Source organism: Prionailurus bengalensis, chromosome B3 (genome assembly GCF_016509475.1).
Source record: "Prionailurus bengalensis isolate Pbe53 chromosome B3, Fcat_Pben_1.1_paternal_pri, whole genome shotgun sequence".
Lineage (NCBI taxonomy): Eukaryota > Metazoa > Chordata > Mammalia > Carnivora > Felidae > Prionailurus > Prionailurus bengalensis.
Window position 1 is genome coordinate 74,859,489 of NC_057355.1, and position 22,439 is coordinate 74,881,927.

The following is a 22,439-nucleotide window of genomic DNA, read 5'->3' on the forward strand; positions in this document are numbered from 1 at the left end:
TAGGCGGCGGGGTGGGAGTGGCTGAGCGTCGAGGGGGGCAGAGTTGCGAGGTGGAGGCGGGCTGGCGCTGGTCGCCCCGCGGAGGTGGCGGTGGCAGTGCTCCTCTCGGCCTCCAGGGGGAGCCCCGCCGCGGCTGCAGCCCTCCCCCGCTCCGCCCTCTCCTCTCCCCGTCTGGCCCCGCCCCCTCCAGTACCTCCACTCCCCGATACCGAGGAAGGCAGTGGTGTGGGCGAGCGTTTGCTTTCGCTTTTCCTTCCCTGTGCGCACTCCGCTTCTCGTGCGGCGCTAGGCCCCCCGCCCCGGCAATGGCCACGCTCAGGGTCCAGCCTGAAGCCCAAGCCAAGGTGAGCGCTGCGGGTTTGAGGAAGGGCCCATTAGGGAGGCGTGGCTCTGAAAGGCTGCAGGCGTCCATGACCCACCCCCCAACCCCCGTCGCGAGTCCAGTCGAGGTCAAATGGAGCCCACGCGAGCCTCTGTGCCAGGAGCACCTGTGCCGGAGGGAGACGGGCGAGGTCCACCTGCCGGGATAAGCTAGGCGGCTGAGGTTCAGTGGAGTGCGGTGAAGTGGAGAGCTGGCGTGGAGGGGAAGTCCGCTGGCGCGGGCCTGGGGCCACATACAGACAGGATGCTGGAGCTGCCCTGCCACCTCATGACCTTTCCCACCGGAGGGCCCCGGGCCCACTCCACAGAGCATGCCGTCCCTGTGCCAGTCGCAGAGGCTCTTAGACCCCTCCTTGTACAGCCCAGGAGACCTGGGCTCTGAGTCTGAGGGATCTGTTCTCACTTGGACCACCTGCCATTCAGGGCCAGGAATGTTCTCCTCCCCCGCATCCAGCCCCAAGGGAATCCACTTCACCCTCCCCAACCCAACCCCCTTCCCCATGTCAGGCCCTATACAACCCTAAGGGAACGGTCCTCAAACGAACTGGCCGTAAAGCCAGGTGTGTGAAGGGCTGCCTGTGTCCCACAGGTGGATGTGTTCCGTGAAGACCTGTGTACCAAGGTAGGTAACCTGGCCCATCAGCACCCCACACCTACCTAACTCCCACCACTCAGCCCTTCCTTGCTGGGCAGTGTCAACGCTGCTTCACTGCCAGAAGAATATTTTATTCTGACCTCCATCTTCCCCCACCCCCACTTCACACAGACAGAAAACCTGCTGGGGAGCTACTTCCCCAAGAAGATTTCTGAGTTGGATGCATTTTTAAAGGTACTGGGGGCAGCAGGAAGCTAGAGAGTAAGGATCGAGGGGAGAGTCTGGGGAGCCATCAGAGTGAGGTGAGAGGGATGCCCTTGCCTCCAGCCCTCCTCCCACCCTGCACCAGGAGCCAGCTCTCAATGAAGCCAACCTGAGCAATCTGAAGGCCCCATTGGACATCCCAGTGCCTGATCCAGTCAAGGAGAAAGAGAAAGAGGAGCGGAAGAAGCAGCAGGAGGCAAGCCAGGAAGAGCTGGGAGGAGGGACCCAACCATGGGGAAAATCAGCCTTAGGCCTGACTCCCAAGAGCCCCTATCTCCCTGCAGAAGGAAGACAAAGATGGAAAGAAGAAAGAGGAAGATGAAGACAAAGGTACCACTATGAAGGGACTGGAGTGTCACATCCCAGGAACTCCTCTGTAGGGATTCCTCTTTCCTGCTCCTCACACAGTTCCAGCCTGGTGACTGACCCATTGCCCACTGCGTAGGTCCTCCCTGTGGCCCAGTGAACTGCAATGAGAAGATCGTAGTCCTCCTTCAGCGTCTAAAGCCTGAGATCAAGGATGTCATTGAGCAGCTCAACCTGGTGAGCCCTCCCACTCCCACCCCCAGGCTTCAGATCTAACCCTTTGTCCTCTTTGGTCTGGGCCAGGTAGCACTTGGGACCTGCCAGGTCTTAGCAGGAGAGGGCACAGCAAGTGAAGCCAGAATTTTAGGCCTTGGGGCTCAGGACAGACTTGGCATGCCTTCCCTCGCCACGGGCAGGGAAGCAAAGGACAGAGAGTTAGGTTGGGAGCTGATGTGGCTTTGATACCATTTCCTCCTTCCAGGTCACCACCTGGTTACAGCTTCAGATACCTCGAATTGAAGATGGGAACAATTTTGGAGTGGCTGTACAGGTGAGAGCACTACCCCACTCCTCTGCCCTCCTTACTGCTTCAGTCCGCACTGTTTTCCACTTTTCCCCTTGCATTCTTTCCCCAGGAGAAGGTGTTTGAGCTGATGACTGCCCTTCACACGAAGCTGGAAGGCTTCCACACGCAAATCTCCAAGTGAGTGACTGCCCACTTGCACCTACATGCATACCCTGCCTTTTCCTTGGACAGAGGCTTGGGCTCCCTCTCTTCCTTCTGCTCCCAACCCTTCTGCTTCCTACAGGTATTTCTCTGAGCGGGGAGATGCTGTGACCAAAGCAGCCAAGCAGCCCCATGTGGTAGGTGAGGCCCAAGTCAGGGTGCATGGTGGGGGAAGGACACATCTGAAGTCAGACCTGATCCAAGTCTCCCACAGGGTGATTATCGACAGCTGGTGCATGAGCTGGATGAGGCAGAGTACCGGGACATCAGGTTGATGGTCATGGAGATCCGCAATGCTTATGTGAGGAAGCAGGGGCAGGGGTGGGCAGAGGCAGCTTTCCCAGGCCACCTACTCCCTGACCCTACAGGCTGGGGGTGAAGGGTGACAGAGCTTAGCCTCTCCACAAGACTAGAAATGGGGTATAGGAGCCACCAGGGGCCTGTGGCTACCCACACTCCTCTCTGGCCCTGTAGGCTGTGTTATATGACATCATCCTGAAGAACTTCGAGAAGCTCAAGAAGCCGAGGGGAGAAACAAAAGGAATGATTTATTGAGAGCCTCTTCTCATCCTGTAATGGGTCCAGCAGAGACCTTCCTATCTCTTACACAGGACTCCAGACTTTCCCCACCTTCAGCCTGTTGAGGTTTCTCCCTCCCCTGCCTCCCAGGCCCAATAAATAGTCATACCATTGCCCTTCAGCCCAAGTATCTTTATTGGATCCTGACCCTTTCCCTCCCACCTCCCAGCCCTGACTCAGGTATTTCCATTGATGGGACCAACCCATTGGGTGATTTGGGTGTTGAGCTGTTGGTTGGTCCAGTCCTGCCGGATGTCGTCAAGGTGGCAGTCAAAGTCCACAAGGTGCTGGTGGGCCCGGCCCTCCAATAGTGCTCCCACCATCTGCCGTGACTCTTCCCAGTCCCTCCACATCACTCTGAAATAATAACCCCCAAATTCAGTAGGCAGTGGGGCCAGATACCTGGCAGAGGTTAGGGTCTAGAGAAGGACCCTTGGGGCAAGATCAAGGACAAAGGAGGCCCAGGAACTGTGGGTTTCCAAGAAGAGGTGGTGGGAGTGGGGCACTCACAAGTTCTTGTCCTTGGGGACCCAGCGGAGACCATGGTTTTCCAGGACGATGACTGGGGGCACATGAGGCTGAGGCACCAGTTTCTGATTATCCAACTGTATGGACAAGGAATGGCTGGTGAGGGTTTCAAGGACCCCACTTCCTATTTTCTCACCAAGTCCCCACCCTGAAACCCAAGCCTCACCATAATAAGTACTGCATCAGGGAAGAATTCTGCAATCCGCCCAGCGATTTTCAAGGCCAAGGGCCCAGGGCTGTGTAGAGGGAAGATCAGAGGAGTGAGTAGGTGACTAGAGATAGACCCTGTCCATCTGAGCTGGGCCTCACAGGTCTCCTAGATGAAGACACAGTGGTGGGCTTTCCCTGTAACTGGTCTGAGGGGTCAGGCCTGCTTGAAGCTTCATACACGACTGCTTAATGCTTGGGTGCTGTGGAAAACAGGTGCTCAGACTGCTGGTCAAGGTGAAAATCAAAGGTGGTCTTTTGGTAGGGTAATTTCGCATAACCACCCAGATTTAAGCAGTATACTATACATATGCTGACCCAGAAATTCCACTTAAGAGAATTTACTGTAATAATTGGACAGTGTGTATTAACAAAAAAATGGAAACAACCTCAATGTTTAAGGCATGACATAAATCATGGTATATCCATCCATACTCCTACTATATAGCTGCCAGGCTAAGGTAAATCTTTAGAGATGGAAAGATGGCACATATTTACTAAGTGAGGAGGGAAAAGCAAATCACAAAACTGTATAATTTGATCCAGATAGGGGATTCATATGTAAGTATATAACTTTTTCTATATATAAGGAAATTTCTCCCCCCCCCCCCCCGAAATTGCTGGTTGGGTTTCCTCTGTGTTCTGCCAGCGCTTGGCGGGGAGGGGGGTGCACCTCAGTTAAAGCCAGGTGTCAGCTTGTTACTTATACACAGCTATCCCCCCGAACCCCCACTACAGCTCCTCCAGGGATCGCCTTCATATTTCTTTATATGCCTTCACTCCAGTACTCAGCCTAGTGCCTGGTGTATATAGTACCTGCTCCTAAGCATTCGACGAAGGACAGATGGGAGGAACGACCAAGAAGGGTTCTCTTGATCCCTCATCCCATAACCCTTAGCCTTCTGCCTCTGGCTACTCCACTCACCTCTGATCGTCCAGAGCTGCATTGGCATGGTAGTACCCAGCCACTACCAGACCGGCCTGCGCGCCCCACACATCCACCTGCCGTGGGAAAGGGGCCATCAGAAACCCAATCGTGCCGCCCGCCCTGTAGGTGCGCACTGCTGCCCAGAGACCGGGGATGGGCTTGGGCTAGGGGTGTTAGGGGGTTTCCCGGTGGTCAGTGGGAGTCCAGCGACGGCACCTGGTTGAGGGCGACCTCCAGCATGACGGACAGGGCTAGGTGGCTGTGGAACAGGGGCACACAGTCGGTGAGACACAGGCATTCTCCTGACCGCGGCGCGGGCGCCAGCAAGAGCCCGTTGACGGCGGCGTGCGGGTACCGGGCGGCGTGGAGACACATCTTCACGTAGGCCCGAGCCGAAATCTCCACCTCCCCCATGGCGAGCGGGGTCCCAGCTCTCGTCCGCGAAGCTCCCTCCAGTGCCCCGAAGCCTTCCTTGTCCCTTCCCTCTGCCCCCTCACTTAGATTCGGCCGTGACGCTGACTCGGCTCGAAGGCAGCCAGCCGGCTCTGGGGGACTTGGGTCCCAGCGCCAGGTCCCCACCTGGCCTGGGGCGCAGGCGGTGGGAATTGCACGCTGCAAAGCTGAGCTCCGCCTCCGCCCGCCCGCATCGGGAGGCCGCAGATCCCCGCCAGTCTGGGGGCTCAGAGCCTGCTGCAGAGAGCAGTACCAGCTTCTGGAGTCCCGCCCACGTGGTGCCCTTTGATAGGCTTAGAGGTTCTCATTTTGCCCAATCATCGGCCGCGTCCACACTTTGCCCCACCTTGGTCGCCCGAGCACTGGAAAGAACCCACACCTGAAAACTGAAGAGACCTGCTCGCTCACTGATTGGTTAGGCTACTCGACTTCGGCCCAGAATTGCAGGATGGCTGGGTGTGATACCTGTGCATCTTCCCCCACAGACCCCGCGAAGCCAGAGGGGGAGGAGTGCGCGCCCGGCGTCGGGTGTCTCCGAGCGCTGGATCTCCGAACGTGGGCAAGAAGCGGACTGCCTTGCTCCTACTATGGAATGAATGGATTTGTACTCTAGACCAGCTCCTTCACCAAAGACCCGTGTTACCTTTGCCACTACAGGATACATGCCCCTTGGTTTCCTTAATGTATTCTCTGCAGAAATAAAGACGGCAATCGGCTGAAGGAAGGGGGAAAGAGAACAAAAAGGAAAATTTACCGACCCATCCTTCCCTTAATGAATGTCCTGCAGTATAATTTCCTTCAACATAATGCCTTGGGAGCGTTTTTCTCCGTCATCCCTTGAGGAGTCCCACCATTCACCCCTAATTCTCCCAGTGAAACTCACCCCCTCTTCAGGCTTGCTCTGAGCTAATGACAAGCGTTGTTCCTTCCTTCATTCTCAGATCTCAGCCAGAGCTTTCTACTTGTCTGTTCAAAGCCTGATTATTCCTATAAGGGGTCTTCGCAAAAGCCATTTCTTCCAGTAGGCACTCATGAGCCCCCTAGATGGAAATAATCTTGTGAAATCCCCAAATACGGGCTATCTGTGTAGCTGTCATGACATGTCACAATTTCCACTCCGTTCTTTAGGATGACTTCTTAGGAACAGGATGGGCTTCCCATTCATCTTTGCCATTATGGCATCCCCTCTCTTTCCCACCACCACATTCACATCCAGTGGCTGCATAGGTGGGGTGGCACTCAATAAATGCTTTTTGAATGAATGACACACACCAGAGATAATCCACACAAAGCATAGATCATTTATTTCCCTTCTGGCCCTGGGCTCAGTACATAGATGGCTTCTCTTCACCCTTTGGGTTGATAATTTTCTCTAGGTTGCTGCTGATGATATGATAAAGCTCAGCCTGGAAGAAGGTCAGAAGGGTGGCAGTCAGGTTCTTGGCCTTTCCCCTATCCCCTTCAACCATCTCCCCTAGGGGCTTACTCCACACTCACGTAGAAGGCCCTCAGGTCCAGCACCATGGCCCTGAGCTCCCCATAGGCTGCCTCATCTCGCTCATGTACCAGGGCCCGGTAATCCATCTGGGATGTGGGAGGCAAAGCTGAGTCAGCCCCATGGGAGATTGGGACATTAATCTGGTTTCCCCATATAGGGAATAGGTAATTGAGGATGAGTCCCTTCTCAGCACCAAGAAATGGAATCCCACAGGATCAAGCAGAGAAAAGGGTCAAGGTTTTGAAGCCAAATCAGTTTTTCTAGCCAATTCTCTTGGTTTAATATTCTCCACATTAGGAAGATCAGAAAACAGATAAGGAAGACCTCTATCCCCTCTTCCTTGCCCCACCTCAGCTAAAAGACTGGTGGACTATCCACTCACTACATGAGTCTCCTTAGAGGCCTTGGCCACAGCATCCCCACGTTCTGAGAAGTACCTGTCAAAAGCAAGGGGATAATGACAAGAATGGGTAATGAGAGAGACATATACCCTCAGAACCTTCCCAAAGCCCTCCATCATCCTGATGGAACCGCCCAGCTTTGGCAATCCCAAAGAAATGTTCCTTTAGCCCCTCTTCTGGCCCTCCAGCTGCCCTCACTTGGAAATGGTTGTTTGGAAGGCTTCCACTTTAGTCTTGACTGCATTCACCCTCTCCAGCACCTTCTCCTATGGTAACAAAAGAGATGGGAGGCAAGAAAAACACTTCATTTCCTCTGTCCTTCATTCACCATCTTCCTCCTCCTCCTAGTGCATGTCTAGCTCCTATCCCTCACTCCCCAAGTCTCTCCCTGCTCTCAATGTCCTCACACACAGTTTTCTTACCTGGATTGCCACCCCAAAGTCATTTCCATCCTCAATCTTGGGGATCAGGTGCTGGATCCATGTGATCACCTATATTAATGATCATGTAGGAATCATTCAACAAACGTACTGGGTTCTTACTTTTACCGCCACTTCCTAATAACAGCTATATTTAATTGAACACTTATTATATGCCAGCTACTGTGATATACATATATATATATATAATGTAATTTAATCTTCACAGCAGTCTTAGGATGCCTGGGTGGTTCAGTTAAGCATCCGACTTTGGCTCAGGTCATGATCTCACAGTTGGTGAGTTCGGGCCCTTTATTGGGCTCTCTGCTGTCAGAGTGGAGCCTGCTTCAGATCCCCTCTCCCCTTCTCTCTCTGCCCCTCCCCCACTCTTTCTATATCTCAAAAATAAATAAACATTAAAAAATATTCAGGGGTGCCTGGGTGGCTCAGTCAGTTGAGCATCCAACTTTGGCTCAGGTCACCATCTCACAGTTCATGGGTTCAAGCCTTGCGTCAGACTCTGTGCTGACAGCTTGGAGGCTGTTTGGGATTCTTTGTCTCCTCTCTCTCTGCCCTTCCCCCACTCATGCTGTGTTTCTCTCATTCCCTCCCCAAAATAAATAAACATTAAAAAGTTAAAAAAAAATCTTCACAGCAGTCTTCCAAAATATTCTTATTGTACCCGCTTAGCCGATGAAAAAGCTGAGTTGCAAAATGTCCAAGGAACTTATTTAAGGTCACCAGCTAGGTAAGTGATAGAGTCAGGCTTTGAACCCAAGCAGTCTCCCTCGAGGGCCCAAGCCCCCAACTCACTATGGCATAGCACCTGCATGGTGTACCTGGTACAGAGGTGGGTTCTGACACTATGGAGGTGGATACAGCACAGTCTCTGATTACAGAGACACCACTGTGGTATCAGAGGTCTAGAAGAATGAGAACACAAAGTATCTAACCCCAAGGCACAGAGGAAGTTTCCTATTTCAGCAAGAGGAAGGTTGAAGGACTGGTTGAGGGACTTGTATCTCTGAAGACTAGGGTCTAGCCTGGCTTTTCTTCCCTTTCTCTTTCCCCCAGTTCCCAGGCTTACCAGAATGCATTTTTCTTTGAGAGTCCACACTTCTGGCTTAACCAGGGCAAGTAGGGCGAGAACCTTCTCATTTCCAGGGAGAAAGCCACACTTAGGGACTGTGAAAAAGAGGGCATTCAGGCCCCTTCTCATCCAACAGTCAATGTGCCATTTCCTCTTCCCTAGCCACCCCTTCCTCTCTTACCTTCTTTCTTCTCCTGCTTATCTGTTTCCATCTAAGGTAAAAAGGGGGACAGCAGCTTTAGAAATGTCTTGGAGGTTGCAGGGTTATCCTCCCCACCTGGATTATAGTTTGACCCCTGCACACTGAGTGCCTCACCTCATCATCCTTGGGTGGGGGGTCTGGGATGGGGATGTCTAGTGGGGCCCGGAGAGAGGTCAGGTCAGCCACATTGAGGGAGTCCTCCTGCACAGAGCTCAGCGTCAGCAGCTGCCCAGCCTATTCCCCTCATTCTGAGTCACAATCTTCCCTCCACACAGCCCACCCACCCACTGTCTAGGCTCAGGCCTCACTCCATCCTACCATTTCCAGTCCACTACTCATAACTGTTCTCTGCAGGCTGAGCCCAGTTGTTCGCTGGAGGGGTTGGGTGGAGAGGAGAGAGGCCTTGGGATGGAGTGAGAAGGGCCCACACTACTCACTTGCAAGAGTTGATTCAGGTATATGATTTTCTGTGGTAAGAATCTGTAGAGGAATTCCTCTGCCTGTGGGTTACATTGCAAGGGTGGGGAATCTCAGAAGATGATCAAGAGATGTCTGAGAAGTAGGACTGGAAGGGCCCTTGTAAATCATTGACTCCAATAATTACAAATAAGGAAACTGAAGCCATAAGAAGTGAAGGGACTTGCCCAAGCTGGGAAGTGGCAGAACCAAGGTTAGGGCTTTGGGGCCACAGCTTTTCCCTTCTTCACCAAAGAGGGGAGAGGAAGTGGCAGAAGTGGAGAGAACATTAAGAGGGGTCAAATTAAAGGGGGAGATGAATAATTAGCCTTAGGTAAAGGTTTGAGAAGGGAAGGAAGGAGGGCCCAGGGTGGGTCTGGGGGTCAGTCTGAGAGGTTGCGGCCCTCAACTACTGGTCTAAGATTCCGAGTCAAACCGCTTGAATCTAGAAGACTTACCTCCTGAAAAAGATTTTGCCTGAAGATATCCACCTGCACAGAGAGCAGTACCCGGATGTTGGTTAAGGGTCTCAGTTGTCAAGAGTAAGATCCCACCCACAAAGGGATGCCCTCCAACTTGGCTCAGCCCTTTCCTACCACAAGCCAGATTTCCCTGGAAGCTCATGCTCAGTGCAGAGACTGGTCAGAGGACAGGAATCTGGGAATCCCCCGGCATAAGTGAAAGCACTAAGAAAAGGTTGGGGGAGTTCTCTGGCACGGCCTTGGTCCCCTGGAGCACTCAGACTGGCCTCCAGCCAGGAGGGCTCCCCGACCCTTTCCTGGCTTCCCGATCCCCCATTACCTGTTTGCGGGCTTCCCCGCTCAGGCGCACCCCACAAGGCTTGGCCATGCTGCTCCAGTTGCAAGATCTCCGGTCTCCCGGCTCTCTGCCCGGCCTTTCGCTTTCACTCCGCACGTCCAGGCCCGCCCCCCTCGGCCCCGCCCCCTTCCTTCTTTTCCCCCTCCCTCTGGCAGTCTGCGAACTGTAGGGAGCCCCTCAGTCATTCTCAGCCTGCTGCGACTAGTAAAGGCGGTACGGACTCGGTCACAAGCCCAGGGGCTGTCCGAGGGAGGGGTTAGTATAAAAGTGGGACCGCGGAGACAGTACCGGGGCTGTCCCTCGGAGAAGGGGAGGGGCTTGCAGGGAAGGGCAAGGGCGGTCCGGGGAAAATCCAGGGTTGAGGTGGGATGGGTAGGAGAGTGGGGAAAAGGGGGTGTTCAGTGGTGGGGCTCCCTCTAGAAGGCTCAACTGCAAGGAGGGCCCAGAGAGGGATCAGGATGGGAGAAGTGGGAGGGCGGGCCTGGGGCTGAAAAGGGAGGGATAGCAGGATATGGAAGGGAGCAGTCTCGGGGGATTCCTCCGGGAGGGTTCCCTGCCTTGAAGGGCGGCTGGAGAAAGGGCAGGACTCGCTTGAGTGGGGCCCAGACCGGCCAGAGTGGAGTCCCTACAGAGTGGGGCTTTCCCGGTGGGGACCAGAGCAAAGCCGACTGGTCTAAATACAGAAGGCTTTGAGGGAAATAAGGTAACCCCTCGCCTAGGGCTACCCGGAAAGGGGAGGAACCAGCCTAGAGGAAGGCGGGGAGGGGCGCTAGTTTGGAATTTAAGGCCGAGATGCTCTGGGGGCGGAGTCAGGGACCATTTGCCCTTTTCATTGGCTGGGACCTGACTTCGCTCCTGCCCACGCCCCCTGATTTCCTGACCCCAGCCTGTCCTAAACTTAAACCCCTCCCCTTCCCCTGAAACCAGGTTGCAATCCCGCCCTCTTTGCTAGTACTTCCTGTTCCCGACTAACACTGGCGCGGAGCCCGGGGCCGAAGAGTGACCGTGGCCTGAGTGACCTGGGGTGGCTTCGTCGACCTAGTCAGGCCACGAAGCCCGACACCGGGCGGGAGGGGCAGCGCTCAGGCAGCGCACAGCCTGCGCCAGGTCCTGGCGGGCGGCGGGGCTGGGGCTGACTCCTGTCTCAGGATGCCGGGGGAGGAGGAGGAGAGGGCCTTCCTGGCGGCCCGCGAGGAGCTGGCGAGCGCCCTGAGGAAGGATTCCGGGCAGGTGTTTTCCCTGGAGCAACTCCAGCCGCTACTGGTCACGTCTTTACCGCCAGCAGCCCGTTACCTGCAGCTGGACGCCGCACTCCTGGTCCGCTGCAATGCTCATGGGGAGGTGAGGCCCGGCCCCCGCTCGGGAGGGGGACGTAGGACTTGAGGCCTGGGCGGGGCTCACAGCTCTCTGCTCTCTGACTGCTCCCAGCCCCGAAACTACCTCAACACCTTGTCCACGGCCCTGAACATCCTGGAGAAATACGGCCGCAACCTCCTCAGCCCTCAGCGGCCCCGGTACTGGCGCGGGGTCAAGTTTAATAACCCTGTCTTTCGCAGTACGGTGGATGCTGTTCAGGTGAAGCCCCTGGGCCCCTTATGGGAGAAAGGGACTTGGCCTGGGCTGGGGGGTTGGTAAGAAAGGGCCTGACGCTGTGCTTAATGGGGAGGGCTCCAGCCCTAGTGGGAAGGGGGCCTGCCTGGTGGTGACTGGTTTGAATGTGTGATAGGGGGGCCGGGATGTTCTGCGATTATACGGCTACACTGAGGAGCAGCCAGATGGGTTGAGTTTCCCTGAGGGGCAGAAGGAGCCAGATGAGCATCAAGTTGCTACAGTCACACTGGAAGTACTGCTGCTTCGGACAGAGCTCAGCCTGTTGTTACAGGTGAGATGTTGAGGTTCTCTAGTCCTGAGGACTTAAACACCAGGCCTGGGGAGCCCAGCCTAACTCGACAAGCAGTCTTGCGGACCCTCATGCTGCTGAACCATGGGCATAGTCCACATAGCAACCTGGAAACTCCCCATACTCTTCTTCCTGTGGATGTTGAGAGACCAGGGCTTTGAGGGAGGACCTTGTCCTAGGGCTCTAGGTGGGAACTCTTCTTACCTTGTTTGCAGAATACTCACCCAAGACAACAAGCACTGGAGCAGCTGCTAGAAGAAAAGGTTGAAGATGATGTAAAAAAGGTAGGGATGGGGCTCTTAAGACCTGATGAACAAAGGGGATAGGGGTTGTGGGACTGTGTGTCCCCAAACTCTTGCCCATTCCCTGCCCTTTATTTCTCAGATACTGAAGCTCTCCGAGTTTGCCCCCTTGCTGAGAGAGATTGCTCCTGGCCCCCTCAACACGCCCTCTGCCCCAGGTATTATTCATCCTGTAATGGGAGGTGGGGGGCAGTTTCTAGTAGACCATATTGATGGAAATTTGGGGCCCTCCTCTGTTTATCCTTTTTGCCTTTAAAAAGAGATTAAAATTGTTTCCTTGGGTCTGGATATGTTGAATAGTAGTCTGTAATTTGTTCCCTTCAGCAAATTCAGATTAACTTGGTCTCTTTCAAAAGGATGTTCAGTTTTTCCTCTCCTGTTCTCCAGGCTCCACTCCTGGTCCCTGCTTCCTTTGTGGCTCTGCGCCAGGCACGCTGCACTGTTCAACTTGTAAACAGGACTTGTGCCCGGCTTGTGATCGTCTATTCCATGGACACCCATCCCGTGCCCATCACCTCCGCCAGACCCTGCCTGGGGCCCCACAGACCACCTGCCTGACCCCCAGGTAAGAGATCTTCTCTTCTGAGTGGGAATGAAGTTAAGAGAACTTAGAGTTACTTATGTACTATGTGTCAGTTTCCCTGCTAAAAGCTGCTTCATAGAAGGCAGTTAGTTACCGCTTTGCAAGAGGTCACAGACATACATATGAAGCAAGTAGCAAGCCACTTGTTGTGCAAATAGGTAGGAAGTCACAGCCAGATGTTGTGCAAATAGGTAGGAAGAGGAGGAACGTAGCCTAAAGGATCAGCTCAATCAGTAGGATTTTAAGCACCTAGTGTGGGTCAGGCCCTATGTTAGGGGGATAGCTATCACAAGATATGAACTTTAAGATATAATTTTTTTTTAAGTTTATTTATTTTGAGAGAGCACAAACAGGTGAGGGACAGAGAGAGAGGGAGAGAAAGAGAGAATCTCAAGCAGGCTCCATGCTGTCAACACAGAGCCCAACACGGTGCTCAAACTCACAGACTGTGAGCCAAAATCAAGAGTCCGAGGCTCAACCAACTGAGCCACCCAGGTGCCCCTAAGATATAATTAAATGTTGAACAGTCTATGGGTATGGAGCATTCCAGACAGAGAACAACATGCACAAAGGACAGGGCTTGTATTGTCACACAGAGAATGAGGGATGCCTGGGAATAAGGGACCCAGGCACCAGGGCCCCCTCAGCAGACCATCTCTGCTTTTTCGTTACAGCTTACCTGCCTCAGCATCACCACGGCCTCAGTCAGCCTCCTTGCTGGCCCTGGGAGACAGCTCTCTCGTGCTTCCCCTGAAAGCTTCCTCTGATCCTGCAAATGCCCGTCTGCCCTGGCACTGTGCTGCCTGTGCCATGCTAAATGAATCTTGGGCAGTGCTCTGTGTGGCCTGTGATCGGCCCCGAGGCTGTAAGGGGTTGGGACTGACAATGGAGGGTTCCCAAGGACCTGGGGGCCTAGAATCTGAACTTGCACGGGGTCGGTGGGCCTGCCAAAGCTGCACCTTTGAGAATGAGGCAGCAGCTGTGCTGTGTGCCATATGTGAGCGACCTCGGCTGGCTCAGCCTCCTAGCTTGGTGGTGGATTCTCGGGATACTGGCATTTGCCTGCAGCCCCTTCAGGTAACCTGTTCCTGGCCTTCCCAGCCGTCCCCGTTCTTTATTTGCACCTGTTACCACAGGCCATTCTCGACTTCTTCATCTCCTGTTTTCCTTCAGTTCTTCTGAATCTTCCACCCTCCCCCCTCCCAAACCTGTCTGTATTTCCATCTTGAGCCTCAACCGGCTTTCAATTGGATAATTCTTTTTGCCTTCCCAGCAGGGGGATACTTTGCTCTCCTCTGCCCAGAGTCCAGTCTGGTACTGTATCCACTGTACCTTCTGCAACTCTGGCCCTGGCTGGGTGTGTGCTATGTGCAATCGGACCAGCAGCCCCATCCCAGTACCGCACGCCCCCCAGCCCCAGGCCAGCTCTTTGGAAGAGCAACTCCCTGAGCCAGGGCATCCACGACGCCTCAGTGCCCCCCTGCCCAGTTCCTATGGGGACCCTGAGAAGCAGCGTCAAGACAAGATGCGCGAGGAAGGTCTCCAACTAGTGATCAAGATCCGGGTGAGGATTTGGGCCTGGGATGAGGTAGGGTTGAACTAATGGGGGAAAGGAGGGGCTGCAGTTGATTAATACAAGTTCTTGTAAACCTAGTCATTAGCAGCAGCTGCCTCTTATTGAACACCGCCCGTATGCTGTGCGGTGCTCACGTGATCCATATGTCTGAGCTCAACCACTGTCAGCATTTTGGTTTGGGCTGAGGGTGGGTGGAAGGTGCCCTTCCTGATGGGCCATCTGTCTGGGTGGGACTGTGCCTTAGGAAGGGGAAGCTGCAGGTGCCTGTCCAGAGGAGGTTTTCTCGGCTCTACAGTACTCAGGCACTGAGGTGCCCCTGCAGTGGTTGCGCTCAGAGCTGCCCTACGTGCTGGAGATGGTGGCCGAGCTGGCTGCACAGCAGGACCCGGGCCTGGGTGCCTTTTCCTGTCAGGAAGCCCGGAAAGCCTGGTTGGATCGTCATGGCAATCTTGATGAAGCTGTGGAAGAGTGTGTGAGGGCCCGGCGCAGGAAGGTACCAGCTGTGCTGACAGGGCAGGCAGGGTTGTGGGTCTCAGAGCCTCTCACACTCTCTTGCTTGCCATTTCCCTCTTCACTCCTTCTCTCTACCCCCAACTTTCAGGTACAGGAGCTCCGGTCCCTGGGCTTTGGGCCTGAAGAGGGGTCTCTTCAAGCATTGTTCCAACATGGTGGTGATGTGGCACGGGCCCTGACTGAGCTACAGCGCCAGCGCCTAGAGCCCTTCCATCAGCGTCTCTGGGACAAGGGCCCTGATCCCACCCCTTCCTGGGATGGGCCAGACAAGCAGGTGCTGGGAGGAGGTGAAGAATCCACTTAGAGGAGCTGGGGAAAGGCCCAGGGGTAGGACTCCTGGGGCCTGACAGCCACTTCTTCCCTCTCCACCTGAATCACCTTGCAGAGTCTGGTCAGACGGCTTTTGGCAGTCTATGCGCTCCCCAGCTGGGGTCGGGCAGAATTGGCACTGTCACTGCTGCAGGAGACACCCAGGAACTATGAGCTGGGCGATGTGGTGGAAGCTGTGAGGCACAGCCAGGACCGGGCCTTCCTGCGCCGCTTGCTCGCCCAGGAGTGTGCTGTGTGTGGCTGGACCCTGCCTCGCAACCGGGTAAGCCTCTTCCCTCTGGGACGGCCTTAGAATGACTCTTCCCTTTGGGCCCTGTTCCACTTCTCTTGTCTCCCCTGTCTCTTGTCCTGTCTTTTGCTCTGCAGTTGCCCATGTGCTCCCAGCAGTTTCTAGGAAGGGGAGGGCAGGAATAGGCTACCTCCCGCCCCCCCCCACTTTTTTTTTTTTTTTTACTGTTCCACTATAGGAAGTTTCATACGTAGAATAGTATATTTCTTCTCTTCCCCCCCCCGCCCCCATGTATCATTACTAAGATTCTGCGATTATCAGTGTATGGCCAGTCTTTATTCCACTTACACAGAAGATTATTTTGAAACAACTCTTACAGTCTATTTATAAATACTTCAGTATATATTTCTGAAAGGTAAAAGTCTTTGAAAACATACCCACAAATACCATTGGCACACCAAAAAAAAATTACCAATAATTTTTTTAATTACCAATTTATTTATGCTGGCTTTGTGTGTTTTTTGTTATTGTTTTACTCTTTATTTTTTCTTTCTTAAAAAAATTTTGTTTTTAAAGTTTACTAATGAATCTTGAGAGAAAGGCAGGGGGTGCCAAGAGAGGAGAGAGAGAATCCCATTGTCAGTGCAGAGCCCGATGCAGGGTGAAGTCAAGGGTGATGAGCTGAAGTCAAGAGTTGGATACTTTGGGGCACCTGGGTGGCTCAGTCGGTTAAGCATCTGACTTTGGCTCAGGTCATGATCTCACAGTTCTGTGCTGACAGCTCGGAGCCTGGAGCCTACTTCGGATTCTGTGTCTCCCTCTCTCTGACCCTCCCCCATTCATGCTCTCTGTCCCAAAAATAAATAAACTATAAATAAATAAAATAAAAAATTAAAAAAAAAAGAGTCGGATACTTAACCAAATGAGCCACCCAGGCACCCCTTTACTCTTTATTTTAAAATAATTGTAGAGGTGCCTGGGCTGGCTCAGTTGGTTAGGCGTCCGACTTTGGCTCAGGTCATGATCTTGTGGTTGGTGTGTGTCAGGTTGGTGGGTGCTGACAGCTCGGAGCCTGGAGCCTGCTTTGGATCTGTGTCTCTCTCTCTCTCTGCCCCTCCCCTGCTCGTGCTCTGTCTCTCTCAGAAATAAATATTAAAAACAATAATAATAAAATAAAATAATTGTAGATTCACAGGAAGTTGTAAAAATAGTAGAGTCCTATGTGTGTGTGTTTTAATAATTTATTTTTAAATTTATATCCAAGGTAGCATATAGCGCAACAATGATTTCAGGAATAGATTCCTTAATGCCCCTTACCCATTTAGCCCATCCCCCCTCCCCACAACCCCTCCAGTAACCCTCAATTTGTTCTCCATATTTAAGAGTCTCTTATGTTTTGTCCCTCTCCCTGTTTTTATATTATTTTTGCTTCTCTTCCCTTATGCTCATCTGTTCTGTATCTTAAAGTCCTCATATGAGTGAAGTCATATGATATTTGTCTTTCTCTAATTTCACTTAGCATAATGCCCTCTCGTTCCCTCCAATAGTTGCAAATGGCAAGATTTCATTCTTCTTGATTCCCGAGTAATACTCCATTGTATATATATACCACATCTTCTTTATCCATTCATTCATTGACGGACATCTGGGCTCTTTCCATACCTTGGCTGTTGTTGATGGTGCTGCTATAAACATTGGAGTGCATGTGCCCCTTTGAAACAGCATACCTGTATCCCTTGGATAAATACCTAGTAGTGCAATTGCTGGGTCATAGGGTAGTTCTATTTTTAATTTTTTGAGGAAACTTCATACTGTTTTCCAGAGTGGCTGCACCAGTCTGCATTCCCACCAGCAGTGCAAAGAGATCCTCTTTCTCTGCATCCTCTCTAACATCTGTTATTGCCTGAGTTGTTAATGTTAGCCATTCTGGTAGGTTGAGGTGGTATCTTATTGTGGTTTTGATTTGTATTTCCCTGATGATGAGTGATATTGAGCATTTTTTCATGTGTTGGTGGCCATCTGGATATCTTTGGAGAAGTATCTACTCATGTCTTTTGCCCATTTCTTCACCAAGTGTTGAGTTTGATAAGTTCTTTATAGATTTTGGATACTAACCCTTTATCTGAATTGTCATTTGCAAATATCTTCTCCCATTCCATCGGTTGCCTTTAAGTTTTGCTGATTGTTTCCTTCCCTGTGCAAAACTTTTCATTTTGATGAGGTCCCAATAGTTCATTATTTCCCAAGTCCTGTGTGTTCTTTACCCACCTTCCCCCAATGATGACATCTTATATAATTATATAATATATATAAATATATATATAAATATATAATCTTATATAATTATTGTACTGTATCAAGACCAGGAAATAAACATTGGCACAATGTTAGCAAGATTGCAGATCTTGTTCATTTTTCACATGGATGTGTGAGTGTGGCTCTGCAGTTTTATTCCACTTACAGGTTCATGTAACCACTGAGACACAGATTGTTCCATCACCACAAAGGAACTCCCTCATGCAACCTCTTTATAGTTGTAACTTTCTTCCCTTTCTCCTATCACCTGACAATATCTAGCCTGTTCTCCATCTGTATGGTTTTGTCAGTTCAGAAATGTTATTTGTTTGTTTCCTTTTAATTGAATGTGAATGCCTTTGGAGGGCAGTCTTCCATTTACTTTAGGCCTCACCGTTCTCTTTTCTTCCAACTAATGACAGTCTTTAGACATTTGGATTGCCTGCCAGGCACTTGTTGGCATTAAGGGTTGCTACCTTGCCCGGTTGTTAATTAGACCCTGGTTTCTCAGTGGACACCTGGCTAATGCCTCTTCCCCAGGCTGGCGGCTATGGCTTCAGACCCCCTCCTCTCCCTGCCTCACCCTATAGATGCAGGCCCTGACTTCCTGTGAGTGCACCATCTGTCCTGACTGCTTTCGCCAGCACTTCACCATCGCCTTGAAGGAGAAGCACATCACAGACATGGTGTGCCCTGCCTGTGGCCGCCCTGACCTCACCGATGACACACAGTTGCTCAGCTACTTCTCTACCCTTGACATTCAGGTACTTCAGTCCCTAGGACTTGGGGTGCCCTGGGCTTTGAACAGGAACCCTGCCCATCCACCACTTCTGCATCCTGTCCTCAGCTTCGGGAGAGCCTGGAGCCAGATGCCTATGCACTATTTCACAAGAAGCTGACTGAGGGTGTGCTGATGCGAGACCCCAAGTTCTTGTGGTGTGCCCAAGTAAGTGGCCTACCTAGGGCAGCTGACTGGAGGGATGGAGTAGGGATGGAGGTGCCAGGTCAGGCCTGAGATAGCTTTATGCTCTTGCACCCACAGTGCTCCTTTGGCTTCATATATGAACGAGAGCAGCTGGAGGCGACATGTCCCCAGTGTCACCAGACCTTCTGTGTGCGCTGTAAGCGCCAGGTGAGGCACATTCATCCTTTCAGAAATAACTTGCTAAAGCTGCTAGCAGGTCCCATGTCAGACTTGGGGTGTGCTGAAGCACAGAACAGACATGAACTCCGGGCTCAAAGAGCTTACAGACTCCAGGAAAGGAGGGAGGGAGGCTGAGGAGGAGGGGCAGTGAAAGAAAGGTAAGATAGAGGAGGAAGGAAGGGAGAGAGCATAAGTACACGTGGCATTAAATTCTACAAAGAAAACACAGGACTCTGAGATTAGGAATAACAGAATGGACCTACTTAGGACGGAGAGGTCAGACAAGTCTTCTCTCAAATGGTTTAATTTAAGCTCAGGCCTGAAAGTTAAGAAGAAGCCAATTATGCAAAGGATATTCAGGACAAAAAGAACAACACATGGAAAGGCCAAAGTCAGAAAAAGTGGTGTGTGGTTGGAGCCCCAAGATCAAGGGTGAGAGTGGTGGGTGGTCAGAGAGGAGCTAGCTGCCAGATCAGGAGAGGCCATGGGGCCAAGTGAGGAAGGTATTTGCCTTTTATTCTAAGACGAAGCTAGGGGTGATACTCTTTCATTTACCTGTTAAAAAGTTTAATATCTGAAAAAAGTTTAATATTTGAGTGCTCACTTTGGCAGCACATATTCTAAAAAGTTTAATGTTTGATACCAAAAAGTTCTCTCTATTTCAAAACACGTTAATAAAATGAACACATGAGACCCTACCACTAGACCTCAAGACTAGAACACTCCAAAAAAACCCCAAACAAACCACACACACAACTAGAACACTCCCAGTACTGCTGAAGCTGCCTGCCTTACACTCTGAAAGACATTTTGGCTGCAGGGTGGAGCATGCACCATAGGGGAGCAGGAATGGAGGAAGAGAGACCACTAACTGAGGCAACACCTGACCTGGCCTGGAGTAGAATGGCCAGAGGAGGGATGAAGAAAAAGGGGACAGCGTTGAGATAGGCCTGGGTGGTGGGAATAAGACCTGCTGGTGAACATGTGCTGGTATGAGGAGGCCAAAGAACCAAGGCTGGCCCCTCAGTTTGAGATTGGAGCAAATGGTGAATGGCAGTGCCATAAACGAAGTCAGGGACCTCTAGATCTGAGAGGAGGGGTGGCCCTTAAGAAGGGACCGGGGTGGGGTTTTCATGTGAAGCTTGCTTTCCCTCCTGCAGTGGGAGGAGCAGCACCGAGGCCGGAGCTGTGAGGATTTCCAGAACTGGAAACGCACCAACGACCCAGAGTACCAGGCCCAGGGCCTGGCCATGTATCTTCAGGAGAACGGCATTGGTAAGGTTGTCCTGTTAGGCCTGTGTGCCCACTCATATGTCACTGCCAGTGGCTCTCTTCCTGAGGACCTTGTGGAGCAGTGACAGCCCCAGCCCTGACCTGCTGTACCTTACAGATTGCCCCAAGTGCAAGTTCTCGTACGCTCTGGCCCGAGGAGGCTGCATGCACTTTCACTGCACCCAGTGCCGCCACCAGTTCTGCAGTGGCTGCTACAATGCCTTTTACGCCAAGAATGTGAGCCCAGAGAATGGGGGTGGAAGGGATAGAAGGGTGGGAGGCTGCTACTGGGTGTGAGGGGCAAAGACATTGAGGAGTCGCCTGGGGGAAGAGAAGAGGAAGCCAATGGGGTGTAAAGCACCTCTCTCTGTCCCCTCTCCCCTTTCGCTTGCTCCAGACCCTCCAATGTCTCCATCTTCCCCCATCCCTACACCCCTCATGCAGGGGTTCTGAGAAGCCAGGACCCCAACAGTCTCCAACTTCCTCTCTCCCATCTGGGTTTCCGCCAGAAATGTCCAGACCCTAACTGCAGGGTGAAAAAGTCCCTACATGGCCACCACCCACGAGACTGCCTCTTCTACCTGCGGGACTGGACTGCTCTCCGGCTCCAGAAGCTGCTACAGGTCAGGGGTGGCCAGCCTGGCTGGGTTTGTGAGTTGCCCAGGGTAGGAGGCAGGGCTCAGGGTGGCAAGAAAGGAAAGGTTCTGTGCTGGGAAATTCAGTGGGCTGGCATCAAGGGGATCCTAATGCCCATCCATCTGCCCCTCCTCAGGACAATAATGTCATGTTCAACACAGAGCCCCCAGCAGGAGCCCGGGCAGTTCCTGGTGGTGAGTGTCAGGACAAGCCTTGGAGAAGGGGTGAGGGTGGGCTGGGCTTCCACTGTATGGTGGGTAAAGGGGACAGTTGGGTCTGTGGTCAGAGTCCATCCTGTGCTTACTTGTGGACTTCTTAGCGAGTTAACCTCTCTGGACCTTGTTTCTTCCTCTGTGACATGGGAGTAATATCTCCTTTGCAGCTAAGCTATTTTACCTGAGGGCCTAGCAGTTGATACTAATTTTCTTCGCCCATTCCCAAAGGATGATGATTCATTAGTTAAGCAGTATTTAATGAGACTTGCTAGTTGCACTGTTTTAGGTTCCATGAGGGTGACAGAAAGATGTTACATATGGTTCTAACCTACCCCACCTCTTATTTCCATAAAGTAAGACCTTCACAGACTAAGTTAACTGGGCAAGAGCTAAATTGCAACCAGAAGAGTTGTCCCAAGAGAGTATGTGATAATAAAAAAAGAGAGAGAGTATGTGATTATGGACCCAAAGCAAGCTTAGATAAAAGCAGGGCCAGCAAGGCCCCTGCTTCTGTTATCAGACTTGGTCTGTTGCGATGGTATCTCTAAGTGCATCCCTCCCCACCACTACCACTGTTAAAGCAGTCCCTTCCCTGGAGGCTGCCTCCCATGCCTCCATTGATACCCCAGTTCTCCCGGGGCTTTGTGGTCAGTGACCTCCTCCCAACAAAAGGGTCCCTTCCTTCCCTTACCCTTAGGTGGCTGCCGAGTGATGGAGCAGAAGGAGGTTCCTAATGGGTTCCGGGATGAAGCCTGTGGCAAGGAGACTCCAGCTGGCCATGCTGGCCTCTGCCAGTGAGTATCAGCAGGAGCATAGTGTTGGGCGGGGTGGTGGTGGGGGGGGCGGTGCGGGACGTGCAGGAGGGCTGAGGATACATATGGGTAGTAAAGGAGGTCTCTGGGAGTAGTAGGTCCTGCTGGGAAAGTGAGGGAAGGGCTCTCTGGGCAAGGGCATGGCTAGGTAATAGCAGGCAGTGTGCACAGGGGGACAGTGCCTACAATTGCAACTGGGAAGAGTTGTCAGTCTTGTTCGTCTGAGTATGCTAGTGCCCAGCAAGGTGTTGGGCACACTCAGTTAATACTAGCCAAATGGAAGAACAAATATTCCACCCGGTCATCTCCCCAGGGCACACTACAAAGAGTATCTTGTGAGTCTCATCAATGCCCACTCACTGGACCCAGCCACCCTGTATGAGGTGGAGGAGCTGGAGACGGCTGCTGAGCGCTACCTGCATGTGCGCCCTCAGCCAGCAGCTGGGGAAGATGCCCCTGCCTACCACGCCCGCCTGTTACAGGTAAGGCTTCCCTCCAGCCTCGCCTCTGACCCCACACTCTAGAAAGAAGTCCCCTGTCCAGCTTGTGTCTGAGTTTTAAACTTCCAGTGTCTGAGTTTTAAACTTCCAGTATCATCTCTCTCCTTCTGCAGAAGCTGATGGAAGAAGTGCCCTTGGGACAAAGTATCCCTCGCAGGAGGAAGTAGCTGAGGGCAAGGATCCTCATGAAGGTCTCATGGCCCAGCCTCCTCAGGAACAGCTCCAGCACCAATAAAGAGGCATCTCCTTGCCCAGGCTTCTTGGTGGTCCTTCTTCCTG

General features: G+C 52.4%; 4 protein-coding genes across 7 annotated transcripts; 2 read left to right on the plus strand and 2 right to left on the minus strand.

Annotated features, from left to right (window-relative positions):
• The first annotated feature begins 175 nt into the window (after positions 1–175).
• On the plus strand, positions 176–2,973 carry PSME1 (proteasome activator subunit 1). The gene is made up of 11 exons (XM_043555877.1): positions 176–344; positions 971–1,003; positions 1,148–1,210; positions 1,326–1,436; positions 1,525–1,570; positions 1,686–1,783; positions 2,028–2,096; positions 2,182–2,249; positions 2,356–2,410; positions 2,488–2,574; positions 2,748–2,973. Exons 1-11 carry the CDS (start codon positions 306–308, stop codon positions 2,826–2,828), a joined length of 750 nt encoding a protein of 249 aa, XP_043411812.1. The 5' UTR covers positions 176–305; the 3' UTR covers positions 2,829–2,973.
• EMC9 (ER membrane protein complex subunit 9) lies at positions 2,970–5,678 on the minus strand. The gene is made up of 5 exons (XM_043555879.1): positions 4,732–5,678; positions 4,513–4,589; positions 3,547–3,616; positions 3,363–3,457; positions 2,970–3,209 (listed from the first exon to the last, which is right to left on the minus strand). The coding sequence occupies exons 1-5, from the start codon at positions 4,927–4,929 to the stop codon at positions 3,029–3,031; spliced, it is 621 nt and encodes a 206-aa protein (XP_043411814.1). The 5' UTR covers positions 4,930–5,678; the 3' UTR covers positions 2,970–3,028.
• Positions 5,679–6,246: 568 nt separating this feature from the next.
• Positions 6,247–10,029, minus strand: PSME2 (proteasome activator subunit 2). Its single transcript, XM_043555878.1, has 11 exons — positions 9,836–10,029; positions 9,493–9,525; positions 9,016–9,078; positions 8,693–8,779; positions 8,558–8,588; positions 8,374–8,471; positions 7,290–7,358; positions 7,066–7,133; positions 6,849–6,903; positions 6,466–6,552; positions 6,247–6,374 (listed from the first exon to the last, which is right to left on the minus strand). The coding sequence occupies exons 1-11, from the start codon at positions 9,881–9,883 to the stop codon at positions 6,294–6,296; spliced, it is 720 nt and encodes a 239-aa protein (XP_043411813.1). The 5' UTR covers positions 9,884–10,029; the 3' UTR covers positions 6,247–6,293.
• Positions 10,030–11,002: 973 nt separating this feature from the next.
• RNF31 (ring finger protein 31) lies at positions 11,003–22,410 on the plus strand. Of its 4 annotated transcripts, none has more exons than XM_043555871.1 (21): positions 11,003–11,194; positions 11,282–11,428; positions 11,580–11,735; positions 11,969–12,037; positions 12,138–12,213; positions 12,443–12,620; positions 13,313–13,715; positions 13,912–14,202; positions 14,459–14,707; positions 14,816–15,001; positions 15,113–15,319; positions 18,172–18,345; positions 18,429–18,527; positions 18,624–18,713; positions 19,886–20,000; positions 20,116–20,234; positions 20,507–20,620; positions 20,770–20,827; positions 21,546–21,642; positions 21,974–22,142; positions 22,274–22,410. In XM_043555871.1, the coding sequence occupies exons 1-21, from the start codon at positions 11,003–11,005 to the stop codon at positions 22,325–22,327; spliced, it is 3,243 nt and encodes a 1,080-aa protein (XP_043411806.1). In that variant the 3' UTR covers positions 22,328–22,410. The 4 variants fall into 4 exon arrangements, 3 of the variants coding, with proteins under 3 accessions (XP_043411806.1, XP_043411808.1, XP_043411807.1); XM_043555873.1 differs by having other exon boundaries at positions 14,510–14,707; XM_043555872.1 differs by having other exon boundaries at positions 13,915–14,202.
• Positions 22,411–22,439: the final 29 nt, after the last annotated feature.